Genomic DNA, 12044 nt, shown 5'->3' on the forward strand with positions numbered 1-12044 from the left:
CGTCGGCAAATTCGTCGAATTCATTCAGTTATCACTATGTATTCAAACTAAGTTCCTCAGCTGTCTTCTTTGCCCCGTACCACTCATGACCACGCCTCACCAGTAGTCTCGTTCATACTGCTCGCGTCTCACGGCGTCGGCATCGAGCGTAGAGGGGTTGACTCTAGCAGCCACACTTTCCACTTCCTTCACGCTTTCCAGATCCTCGAAATCCCAGCCCATTTTCGCCTGTGAGCCGGCCGCAGACGCCCGCGGCGTGTCGGCAGCCATCGGACCAGGGTTGAAGTATCCAACGCCGTCGATCTTCTCGACTACTGTGTTTGCAATTCGGAATAAATTAGCGAATCCTCCTGCACCAATGGCAGCAGCAACAGGGTTTGGCTGAGAGTTTGGTGGCTGATCAGCAAGCAAAGCAGAATACCCCCCGAACAGATCAGCGGCCCGCCAGTCTTCAGTCCGTTCACCAATTTCAAGTTTCGCGTTGGCTTTCAAGACAGCCTCAAGGGCAGGGCTGACGAGGGAAATCTCGTACCACAGCTTTCCTTTCTGGATCATTTCCGCCGTCGTGGTGTAGCGGGCCCTCACACGTCGGCTGTCTGATAACTCTTGCATCCCGAAGAAGAGGTCGTGAACCTCCGTAACTTGCAGGAAGATGTCCTGACTCTCACTGCGTTCATTATCGCCAGCTTGCTTGACGTGGTCGTCCGGGGTCTTGGCCGAATCACGACCCAAGGCTTCGCCAGGACGACGGCACCGATGGCGTGTCCATCGTTTCATGAACACTTTCTCAATGTTTATTTCGTTTCCCTCGGGAAGGATGGTAAAGATGTGAATGTGCTTCTCTGCTGGGATCCAAACGTGGTCAATGAGGTACTTCACGGCTTCTTCAAACTCCGAATTGGTACCAGGAGTATATTCGGTCGAAGATCCAATAATCGCCCTCGCGTCCCATATTTGCCCGGGGAAGTGCAAGTTAACAGCGCCTAGCATGGAATTAGGCCTCATAATCGTGTGATTTCCTTGTTCATCAAGCACAACGATGAGAAGCTCATCTGCCTTGGTTCTGCAGTGGAATTCGTAGCTGATGTTATATTCATTGTACTCTTGTTCGAATATCCGGGACTTGCCCTCGGCCTTGGATGTCTTGAGGTCGATGATATGATCGACGTCCGAACCGAACACCGTGACCCTGTTCACAAACTTGGTAGTCGGTGCTGCGATACCAGCTCGTGGTTGAAAGATTCTCGACCAGTCGCTGGGAGACATCAGGCCATCATTGTAAGACTTGGGTAGAAGTGGAACAAAGATCAGCCCAAACTGAATCTCGAAAGTGAGGATACCCGGAAACGACTCAGCCGCTTCAAGTGTCGGTAGCACCGCCGCGAAGAATCGTTTAAGGTCTTCGTGAATGCGAGCTTCCTTTTGTAGTTTCTTCTCCTGCTCTATGTTGCTAGCTGGAGGCACTCTTGGGTTCTCACCAGAAAGGATCTTCCGACCGTTTGGATCGGCCCATGACTGCTTGTTAGGTTTCGGTGCTCCCCAGGCATCTTCGAGAGTGGCTTGTTTTTTAGCTTTCAATTCCGCTCTGCTATTAGTCCTCGACCCGGGGTTTGCGGTCTTCTGATTCATTGTCCGATGGTACTGCCTGCTTTGCATCTCATTGACAGGTTGCTCCATTTCAGAACGATGGGCTCTCTCATAATCTCCCACGACCCTTTCTTCAAGCATCTTATTAATATCTCTAGGACGCTGGCGAGGCTGAACAAATTTCGGACCAACTGCACCCATTTGACTCTGATAGGCTTTGGCCAAATTCCGCAGTCTAGCCTCTTGACCAGGGAAATTCTCCTTTCCTGACGCTCTATCCTGAAAAGCGTCCGAAGATGCAGATCCACCCTGGTCAGCATTTCCGCCGAAGTTCAGCCCGGCAAGTTCAGCGAAATGTGAATCATGGTGTGCAGGAGACGGACGTCTTGAACTGCCAAAAGCGGTATTTCTTTCTCCATTACCGGACGTGGGCGCGCCTGGAATTAGAGCGGGTATATCGAACTCAAGAGAAAGGTTTGGGTTGAGGTTCACGGTGTCGGCTGGCGTTGATACATCAATCAGCACATTCTTCTTTGGCGGTGGCTTACTCTTCAGCAAAGGCTTGTTACGAATAGCCTTCTCACCCAGCGAAAGGCTAGCAGGAGGCTTGGCGGTTTGATCAGAGTTCTTCTTGGGGCCGTACATTGTTGGATCGAAGTTTCCAGAGGGGCGTAATGTGGATTTAGACCCAAATATGGGGATTGGGTCCGGTTTCTGAAAATCAGGCTCATATTTCATCTTCCATCGCCTTCGAAGAGTCGTTGTCTTATCATCCGGTGCCACCTGTGTCTCTGGGGGCTGAGGCTGGGGTGGTGATACCTTGGTACCCTGAGTTGTACTTATCTGCGCGGATTTCACAGGCCTCCGTACTTTGATTCCGGGTGCTTTTTTCACGTCAGGGCTGGCGAGCATCTTCTCTGGGGACGCCGCCCTGAGGGGAGGGCTACGAGTAAGTTCCAGTTTGACTTCTTCAGCTGCATCAGAAGAACTCATGCTAGATTCCCCTGCTACCCATTGATTGACTTGTTTGGCCTTCTCCGAACTCAAGAAGGGATGGCTCCTGGTGACTCCTACAGAAACCAAGCGAGATTCGGAATCCTTGTTATTCGTGATTTGCTCCATTGCACGGAATTCGTCCCCATTCCCTACTTCTTGGAAAGTAAACTCATTCCAAAGGCGAGATTTTGCTGGTTCATTACCGTATCGTGGAGGATCAAGAAGGTTCTTCTGGAGGGTGTATTTTTGGGCTTCCTCATCAAAAGTGTAGGAGGCCGTGACGAACATCTGACCGAGACCGGCGTTGATACTCGCGCTTGGATCAGCGAGGATACGACGAAGAGCTACCGGATTTAAGACAGCGGATGGCTGGATTCTGTACCGCGTGTCTGGCTCCATCGGGCGAACATCAAGGCTGGCGATGGCTGGGCAACGGAGATATGACTAGTATGATAGTTAAAAAAGACTCCACCTAAAGTGCAAACTTGCTTACCAACGGCTTTTCAATCTGCGTGAGCTTTGCTAGAGCGTCGTCTACATCATTCGCGCGTCGTCCCGATATCTGAATGCCCTTGAGGTCATCAAGCACGGTTATCTCGGTACCTGTACCTTTTGCGATGGCCTCGAGTGTCTCACAGTACTTGTTTGAAGCGAAACAGCCGACACCTCCGGCCGAAGAGAGCCAAAACTTGGTTACTTGGGTCATCGGATGCGGTATTAACTGCTCCGCGTCATCATCCAGAGTCAATAGACATCCCCTCACGGCAGCGTCATAAACCTCCATGCTGGAAGAGTGGTCCCGAACTACGGATGGAAGAGCCAATAGCCGAAGTCGAGGAGTCTGGCCGGGACGTGAGCACACTAATAGAATCGGGGGTAGTGTTGCTGACTTACATTCAGCAGATCTTTGTTCTTCTGTTTCTCAATAAAAGACGAGACGGTTGTGGCAATCGGGGCCATCAAACCTTCGAGTTTGCCTTTGATGACGAGTACCTTGAAGTGAGAAGGAATGAGTGACTGGGATATAATGCGAAGGGTACGTCAAGGAGTGCCTTACCTCTTCGATCCGGGAATACTCGCAGCGGCAATTCGCCTGCGGTATAGCTTGACTACGTCAACAGCAATTAGTGGATGTCACGGGTAACGGATCCCCGGTGGCATACCATAATTCCTTTTCAAGCTCTTGGACCTACGAAGATCTTGGTTAGCACGGCACCCGAACTTAGGGGATTGGCGAGCAATTTACTCCAATATCTTCAAACGCCCACATACAGGCAAACGTTAGGCGTTGCTGGAGGAGATCCATTGCTGCATGTCCCCGAAAATGTTAGCTAAAGCTACAGCTAATGCCTAGACGAGTCAGCAAACAGATGACTTTGCACACTCACCGCGTCTACCTTGGGGATGAAGGAGGGCAGGTCATGCGTGCGTGGGAAACAGGACTTCAGCTTCTGAAAAACTCGGATCGTGAGTTGGTACAAAAGGGCTATCGAAGGAAACGGCTCGTTCGATGTAATTGGGTCCAAAAAGGATGAGATCCAGGGTCGAGCCAGAGGAAACTACGGTGGGATAGGCGTGGTGAGAAGGGAAAGAGGAAGAGGGAGAGGGAGAGGAAGAGGAAGAAAGGCAGAAAGGAGCAAGGAGGGAAAACAATGGCAAAACACCAATGCTTAGTCGTCATGACTGTGTTGCCAGTCAATGAAGATGTCATGTGAATGGTCTGCATGGTAAGAGACTCCAAACAGTGTTGTGTGAATCGCAGAAGAGCAGCTGCATGGAGATCCAGGACAAAGTACTAAGCCTGCACCCTCCCGATCCCAAACAAAGGGAGCTGGGTGGAGATAAGGCAAGCCATTAATCCTTGCCCTGAAAAATAGGCTCATTGAATTGACATGAATCCGTCCTTGTTGCCGCCGTAGAATATGACTCCCCTGTAGGAGTCAGTTGAGTCCGGTAAGTAGAACCACCGTTTCAATTTTTGGGGAGATACCGTAGTGCGAGCGGCCAGCCCATGCAAAATCTCTAATATTCGCAACGCCATAATGTCAATATATGTCCAGGAATTATTTTAGAATCTAGATGCCGTTGCAACGGGTGTACCTGAGACGAAAAGCCAGAAAACACACCGGTCTATAAAACCCAGGGTATCAAGAAGTTCCCAACTCCGGTCAATGTTAACCAACCCGAAAAGTTTAAACAAGCAAGAGCACGACGAACGGCTCTTAATATACAGCGCCACTGGGTATATCAGGACCTGAAGAGGATATACGTCACCGTTTATATGCTTGGTTGGCGTACAAGCGTGCGGATAGTCTCAGCATATCAGATGCTATGCTGGTATCGAGTATTTGGTAATGCGAAGCTTGCTTCGGAAGACCCATGCAGGGAGGTCATTCAGCGCCATTGACTTCGCGATTGACTTTCATTACCCACTTCATTCGCCCCTCAGTTTCCTTTAGAGATGCTAGCGCAGCGCTGAACCTGGCCTCTCCTTGCTGGCCGTCTTCGATCAACGATCTCACTTCTTCATCGTGAATTCGCCTGTATGCCTCGTATTCCTTGAAGAGGTTATCGAAATTTTCCCGTGCGAGTTCGAGTTCCCGGTCCTTTTGTGTCATAATAGAATCCAGGCGGTCTATTTGCGAGATTGTGTGTTCATACTTTTCTCTTAATGTAATGAATTCATCCCGAATGGACTTGAGACGTCGCTGTTGATCTGCGCGTTCCCGTTGCCCGGCTTTTGCCAAAACGTCATATTGGGTTCGAGAGTGATGAGCGATCTCCTGCAATTCTGCCGCCTTCCGGTGGAAATCGTCTTGTGCTTCATCCATCAGTTGGTGAAACCTCTCTTTTTCAGTCTCTGCTTGTTGTCGCCTAGCCCGTTCGTTCTGGATCTCGGTGCGTAGATCTTCGATCTTCTTCTCCTTCCGCGAGAGCGAGTGTAGGTTCATTTCATTCGAATGTTCAAGATTCCGAAGCCGGTCCGACATATTCTGCACCTGCGTCTTGAAAGCTTCATTCATCCGCTGCGTCTCCTCTGCGCGAGATCGGTAAAGACTACACTCCCGAGTCAAGCGCGCAATATCCTCTTGCAAATTGTGTATGACACGCCCAGACTTTCCCGTGGCCGCGTGGCCGACGGCGGAAGACCACTCTGCTGTTGTCGCATCACCGTTCGTAGGATGGGAGAATCCGTTGGTATGATTTGGGGGCGGGCTTATCGTCTCTAAGGGGTGCATCGTAAAATGAGCAAAATCGAGAATAATACCAGAGACATATCAGCGGTGCACTAACCTCTGGAAGACTCCACCGCCGCACCCTTCTGTCGCTCTGGAGAGTCAGTCTCCAACAATCCATTGTACTGTGGCATGTTCAGCCCTGTCTCGACATGGAGGAAGTCGATGCGAGTAGCTAGAAACGAATCTGATACAGGCAGCATATTGGAGTCAGCATTCGCTTGGTTTGACATCTGAGACCGTTTTGGCCGACCAAATCGGACTATGCTGGGCATAAGGGGGGATGGTATGCTCTTTCACAATGGGAAAGTCCGAATTGGCAGTTCTAGGCGGAGTACAACAGGGGCAGGACAAGAAGTGAGAATTAGACACGCGGACTGGTGATTTGATGAGGCTTGCTGAGGATGGTAGACCCAGTCGTGGCAATCCAACGGCTTGAGCAAATCCGATGGCATGGAGCAGACGAGAAAGAACACATGGAATGGAGAGGTTGGGTGATGGAAGAAATATGAGAGCATACCAAAGAGTAGTCCTAAAGCGTGATTAAAAGGACCTGCGGGAGGAGAATAATTCTGGTTTCGGTCTGGTCTTACTGTTGAGATGATGTTATCAGCATCGCGCTTATTCTGTACTAATTAATATTGCCGAAAAATCGAGTTGCAGAGGATGGACTCTCGTGGCTAATTGAGGTGAGCCATGTGCGAAACATTAAGATAAAAAATAAACAACTTTTAAAATATGTACAACAGCAATGATGAAAAGTGCTGGAGGACGAAGTGAAAAAGGAGAGAGGATGAGGAAGACAAGGCAGCCTGCAGCAGAATCTGAATAATCTTATGACACGTCTGCATCTGGACGCTCCCATTATGCCAGACAACCGTGACAAAATGGACATCTCTTGAGCCACAGCCAGAGACGGGCGCCAATAATTACTGTTATCTAGGTCATTCACGTCTTGGATAATAAATGTTCCTAAAAAGAGTTGAAGCTTCATTCAGGAATAACAGACACCCCACTATTGTCTCGCCTGAGCTAGTCCTCATTCTCAGAGGACCCTGCCATCCAGAATCAAGCCCATTATCCCATCAATAAAAGAATACTAATGATTGTTAAAGTGAAATCAGACATCGACCTTGCGTCCGACAAGCATTGGGTGACCAAGGAACGCCGAAGAGCAAAGAGAAGCCCAGAGCAATAAAACGCCAGAAGCTCGATAAATACCCAATCCAGGGATTTGAATAACAGCAGCCATTCGGAATTTTGTCGAAGATATCGCCAGAGGCATTAAATGAAGACCTCCCTGACCTGACTTCGTTATATACACGACGACATCCTGGAATACTTGACCGCCGCTGCTTGTGAACTGGACCAGGGAATAGTGTCGACGCGGAAACTGGGGATTTTGACCGCTCTTATGCGGCGAAATAGATGATTGCAGCCAGAGCAGCTAGAATCATTTCAGGAGAGACGTATCTGAAAGAGACCGCGTCGCTGGACTTCGACTGGGTCCTACTCTTGCCTGAAGTCATGTTGGGTCGAGGTGACGAGCTGTTTAAGGCAGGGAGATAGCCATTGTTCCCCTTCTGCACGCCATTTCTCATGCCACCAAGAGGCGGAAGAGTACTGTCAGCTGGCACAGGCGCCTTCCTCGAGGTTGCTGAAGGCTCCTTGCCGGGCTGATGGGCGAGCCTCAGGAGACCGGAGTAGTTGATACTACCGTTTTGTTCGATCTGCAAGGCGTAGTCGGAGCCGTCGGGGAGCGATTCTTCTGGCACCCAAGTGAACGAGCCTCCTCCTGCTTGGGTGGTGAGAACTTTGATCGTTTTGAGGTTATCCGCAGGGCCTTGTCGCAAGGTAATAGTTGCGGGCTTAAGCTTATTAGCACAGGACTGATGAAAGAGTGTGGTACATCCCATACAGCATTTGCATCACCGCTCCATCTCACGGTGGCCGGCCGTCCGGCGTAGACGGTTGACGGCCACTTCGTAAATGCGACTGCCGCGAAACTGACCTGGACCAAGCATGCCCAAGTCGCGATAAGGGTTTTCAAGAAATACATCTTGAGAGAAAAGTCAATCAGTACGGAGATGGTAGTATTATACGTCAAAGGATGACACCCGAAGACGAATGGAAATAGATGTAAGAGAAGCCTGTCTGTATGATGATTGATAACTTTGCAGCTGCAGGTGTGGAAAGAAAACAAGAAATGATGTTGCTGGAAGGAATAGTACGCCGGATTCAAGGCGTGGAAGAGCAGGAACGACGCTCAGCACGTCTTCAGTGGGTTCCAGGAAAGATCTATAGAGGGTAGGCGTGGCCGACGCCTGTGGTCCCTCGTTCCTTACCCTGCGGTAAATGCGAGGTGCCGTCTCTCCAAAGAGGACTACTCATCGGAGGATTAACCAGACAAGATATTCCCAAGACGCATCGTGGGCCTTTTATTTACGTGTGTTTGGGCTGAATGAAGGGGAAGGCGAACATTGACGGTCTAACATTCCTATCAACAAATCCCTGGCAATGGATGGAATGAACGCTCGAGGCCGCCTTGTTTTGTGACAACAGACCAGGACAGCCCTGGAAGCATTCCAAGTCTGAGCAACGCCAGGCGTATTTCATAATACTTCCAAGGTTAGAGTCAGCTTTTACTCGAAATGGAACAAGGGACTCTCTTCGCTGCGAAACTGGAAATAGTACCGAAAGCGGAAGTTCGGCAGGCTTCACCAAGCTCGGATCACACTATGGAGCCCCGACTTTCCAGAGCGAACCCTTTCCGGCTCCTTCTCGCACTCTTCCCTTCTGTTCATTGCGACCCTCGCTCCTGCCGCTGTAACCCTTATTGTCCGATATGAATACCAATCTACTCACTCCTTATCTAGGTACCTAACCCCCCATGCACAACACACTCATTTACCCGGCCAAGCTCGGTGATATTACATTCTATTTCTACCTACAAATGACATAAATTGCCTGGATTCACTCGTTTAACCTGCACTCGTTCATCTATATCGCCCGTCGCAATTTTGGTCTACACATCTCATAGTTTCCAACCGTTTATAACCCGTTCGGCTCTGAAATTGTCGTCTCAAAACGTAATTCATCTTTGACATGCTGGATGAGAGCTTGCCTGTCACATCGGATCCCGGCTGCTCATCGTCTGAGGTTATCACTCAAGTCGGGCGAGCTCGCTCTGCAACTGCATCGACAGGCGGATCGCAGCCGCGTTACTATCGGTCCGCGGACACTGGGATCCGTCCGGAGCCCCATCCAGATCCTGATGCCGATTCGGTGCTCCGTGTACCTGTCTCGAGCGTGCGCGATAACCAAGAGACCTTAGAAATGACTAGGCTGGAAGCACTACACACGATTGATACCTGTCGACATGTCATTGCGGCCCTCGAGCTGACTAGGTTACGCAAATCGCGTACTGGAATGTATTCCTGGATTGCATTTTGGGAGCGGTTATACGAGCGTTCATTCGCAAATTTATTGGCGTCCCGAGTGATGTCTGCTTTATATAAGGTTGATGCATTGTTTCGCGCTGTTTCTTTCGAACTGCACCAGCTGGCACAGAGGACTGAGCTCGCCGTAGCAAGCGCTTCGTCCGAGAAGGAAATTCTCCACATATTGGGGAGAATGGAAGAAGAAGTCAACGTACGGAGGAGGCGTCGACGCAGGAAAGCCCAGAACATTCTCGAGAAAATGCGTACCAATATGGAAGCGATCCCGGTCAAAGTTAGCGACGAGCTCTTTGACGACATGAAACGCGGTGTATTCGCTCTTGATGTCTTTGGTGACTACCATCCCGGGGATCCCCAAGCAGAGCAGGCTGAAAGGATGTGGCACCAGCATTTCATCGGACAGCCTGTTGGCCTAGTGAGGGTTTCTCCGTACCTCTACGGACAGTTGCGGACATCCACTGCTTCGAATACATCTCTCCCTCTGACGGCGTATAGCTCAAATCCTCGATGGACCGACACCGTGGAATGGGTAAATGAGGGTGTCGCGGAAGTCAACGGCTGGGTATCTCACGAGGGTCGGCGCCCATCCGCGTGGTGAACTTTGTGGGCCGTGGAAGGAAGCGTTGTGGGACTTGGGGTTTCTCGGTGGCTCAGATAAAGACTGTTTACCAGCCAAATGGATGGCTATAGAGGTAGTGATTAGAGAATAGTATAAAAACTAACCGTTTCCTGATAGACACTGAATTTGGAAAGCTACGAGGGAATGGATATAGCCACACTGTCTGGAAATGTATTGCACCAGGTTACGAGAAGTCCCATAAAGCTCTTACTAAGCTGCCTGGTACCGTATCCAGCCCACCATCCTCTTGCAGCAACCGATCAGTAAATATGCGTTTCGGTATTTGATATTCCACGACGGGGATCCTCTTCAGCGGCTTCTCCCCCGTGCCCAACTCCGTTTGCAACATCCCCTGGTAAGTATAATCCAGAAAATCTTCAATATTATACCTTTGCTTGGTGAACTGCTCAGATATGATCCGTGCAATTGATGCCACATTCGGATGATAATGAGATTGGAGGCTCTCAATCTCCCATAAGCTACTGTCGATCGCCCCGGTGTGGTCTGGATCTGGCTCCGCGGGATCAAACGGGTCGTCCATACCTTCTGCTTCGAGTTCGGCCTTGAACTCCTCGTCTCGGATGACTCGGTGAAGCATGAATGTGCAGGAGGGGTGTTCTTTGAAGAGGTTATAGATGAATGGAACGATGGTAACAATGGCGGCTGGTGGTGCGTTGAGAGCGAGGCGCGATAGGCGTTTGATGAAGCTTGCGACGAGGGTTGCGGGGAGGTGGGTTGAGGCGAGGAAAGTGTTTAGGAGTCGGAAGAAGCGGGAGCGGTGTTTGGAGTGGAGTAGGTCGGCGTCGAGGAGGGAGTATAGCTTGGGGTAGAACTGCGGGTAGTCTAGGTTCTTCTCCTGGATGAGGTAGAAGAGGCCAGAGAGAGCGAGGAGAGAGGTGGCTCCGCCCACGTTGTAGGAGTCTGTAAGGAAGTCCATGAGGAGTTCTGGGCGGGTGAACCAGGGCTCAATATGGTGGACCATGACGCGAAGGAGATTTTTGCGGAGAGGTTGTGAGAGGTTGTTTTGTAGAACAGCGAGCCATGCATCCTGAGCGCGTTTCTTGTGTGAGTTGAATGAAAGGAGTTTCTTGTTTTGCTTGCTTGTCTTGATGTAGAATTTCTCGAAGTCATGCTCTGGGCTGGGCACCGAGTCGCACGCCGACAGTAGTGTGACGAGCGTTTCAAGTATCTCTGTACTTCGGGCCGTTGCTGCATAGTCGCTGTACCCGCATATCAGTATCAATTAATTACATAGCATGCTCTTGCGGCGGGACACAACGTACGCAACTTGCAGGAAGGTATAGTAGGTCACGTCTTCGTACGGCTTCACAAATTTCCTGAGAAATTCTGACTGCAGCGCCTGTCCGTCTCTGGCTTCAACCACGGCTTCAAAGATGGTACGAAATAGGCCTGAAGTCCATTCCTGGGTGTCATCTCCTGGGATGTGTATAGCACGTTCGTTTAGGAGGCGCATAGACAGGGTTAATGCAGTGATCTATAGCAAGATTAGTCGAGGGTCAAATGGCCGCCTGACGAAGCGTAACAACCCACCTGAGATGAAGTATCACTTTCACGCATAATGGACGCCAGTATCTTCTGATATTCCCGGCAGCGCTCCTTCAACCAAGCCACGACGATTTTCTCGTTTTCCGCGGCATGGTTAGGCTCTGTCAAATTCCCGCCAGCAATCAACCTGCTGAAGACTCGACAAAGGGATACTGCCGCGGCCAAATCCGGATTTGTTCCTGGCCCATCTGTACTGAGCATCGAAATTAACGTCGCGATGTTATTGTAGTGCTTTCTTGACTCCGATATTTGATCTTCCAGCTGCTGAATCCTCGCCATTGACTCCGTACTCTCATTTTCTGCAACAGCGCGACGTTTGGAGGACGGAACACCGCTCTCTTTAGGGCTCTTTCGCTTCTTCGAGCCGACCGTTTTATCGATAGCCGTGGGCATTTTTACACAAAGACGCAGACCGTCCGTGCTTGACGTGAGAACTGAGAGTAAAGCTGGCTGACTCTTGATCGCTTTATCCTTCCTCTCGCTTCGTTCAATTTTTGGGAGCATTCCTCGGTTAGTTGTTTTTCCGGTAACCGCAAGGTTACCAAAATAGGACTAGTGCCTTCCCATTCAAGCCGCCATTCC

At 50.2% G+C, this 12044-nt stretch overlaps 5 protein-coding genes across 5 annotated transcripts; 1 reads left to right on the top strand and 4 right to left on the bottom strand.

Moving 5' to 3' along the window:
• Window positions 1-96: 96 nt before the first annotated feature.
• BJX67DRAFT_391355 (uncharacterized protein) lies at window positions 97-3889 on the bottom strand (the record flags this gene model as incomplete). The annotated part of the gene is made up of 6 exons (XM_071034769.1): window positions 97-3027; window positions 3077-3424; window positions 3478-3576; window positions 3641-3692; window positions 3747-3772; window positions 3830-3889. The coding sequence occupies 6 exons, from the start codon at window positions 3887-3889 to the stop codon at window positions 97-99; spliced, it is 3516 nt and encodes a 1171-aa protein (XP_070889048.1).
• A 1084-nt stretch (window positions 3890-4973) lies between these two features.
• BJX67DRAFT_378618 (uncharacterized protein) lies at window positions 4974-6022 on the bottom strand (the record flags this gene model as incomplete). The annotated part of the gene is made up of 2 exons (XM_071032375.1): window positions 4974-5809; window positions 5878-6022. 2 exons carry the CDS (start codon window positions 6020-6022, stop codon window positions 4974-4976), a joined length of 981 nt encoding a protein of 326 aa, XP_070889049.1.
• Window positions 6023-7231: 1209 nt separating this feature from the next.
• Window positions 7232-7878, bottom strand: BJX67DRAFT_378619 (GPI anchored serine-threonine rich family protein; the record flags this gene model as incomplete). Its single annotated transcript, XM_071032376.1, has 2 exons — window positions 7232-7687; window positions 7738-7878. 2 exons carry the CDS (start codon window positions 7876-7878, stop codon window positions 7232-7234), a joined length of 597 nt encoding a protein of 198 aa, XP_070889050.1.
• A 918-nt stretch (window positions 7879-8796) lies between these two features.
• On the top strand, window positions 8797-9978 carry BJX67DRAFT_305282 (uncharacterized protein). The gene has a single exon (XM_071027050.1). The coding sequence runs from the start codon at window positions 8925-8927 to the stop codon at window positions 9873-9875; it is 951 nt and encodes a 316-aa protein (XP_070889051.1). The 5' UTR covers window positions 8797-8924; the 3' UTR covers window positions 9876-9978.
• On the bottom strand, window positions 9978-11928 carry noc4 (ribosome biosynthesis protein NOC4). Its single transcript, XM_071027051.1, has 3 exons — window positions 11448-11928; window positions 11180-11391; window positions 9978-11116 (listed from the first exon to the last, which is right to left on the bottom strand). The coding sequence occupies exons 1-3, from the start codon at window positions 11853-11855 to the stop codon at window positions 10081-10083; spliced, it is 1656 nt and encodes a 551-aa protein (XP_070889052.1). The 5' UTR covers window positions 11856-11928; the 3' UTR covers window positions 9978-10080.
• Window positions 11929-12044: the final 116 nt, after the last annotated feature.

This window comes from Aspergillus lucknowensis, assembly GCF_044049455.1.
Source record: "Aspergillus lucknowensis strain CBS 449.75 chromosome Unknown BJX67scaffold_7, whole genome shotgun sequence".
NCBI lineage: Eukaryota > Fungi > Ascomycota > Eurotiomycetes > Eurotiales > Aspergillaceae > Aspergillus > Aspergillus lucknowensis.

Coding starts and splice junctions, on each gene's coding strand:
- BJX67DRAFT_305282 (XM_071027050.1), top strand. CDS start 8,925: ATGCTGGATGAGAGCTTGCCTGTCACATCGGATCCCGGCTGCTCATCG.
- noc4 (XM_071027051.1), bottom strand. CDS start 11,855: ATGCCCACGGCTATCGATAAAACGGTCGGCTCGAAGAAGCGAAAGAGC. Junction 11,392..11,447: donor AAAGTGATACTTCATCTCAG/GTGGGTTGTTAC, acceptor ATCTTGCTATAG/ATCACTGCATTAACCCTGTC. Junction 11,117..11,179: donor TATACCTTCCTGCAAGTTGC/GTACGTTGTGTC, acceptor ATGCGGGTACAG/CGACTATGCAGCAACGGCCC.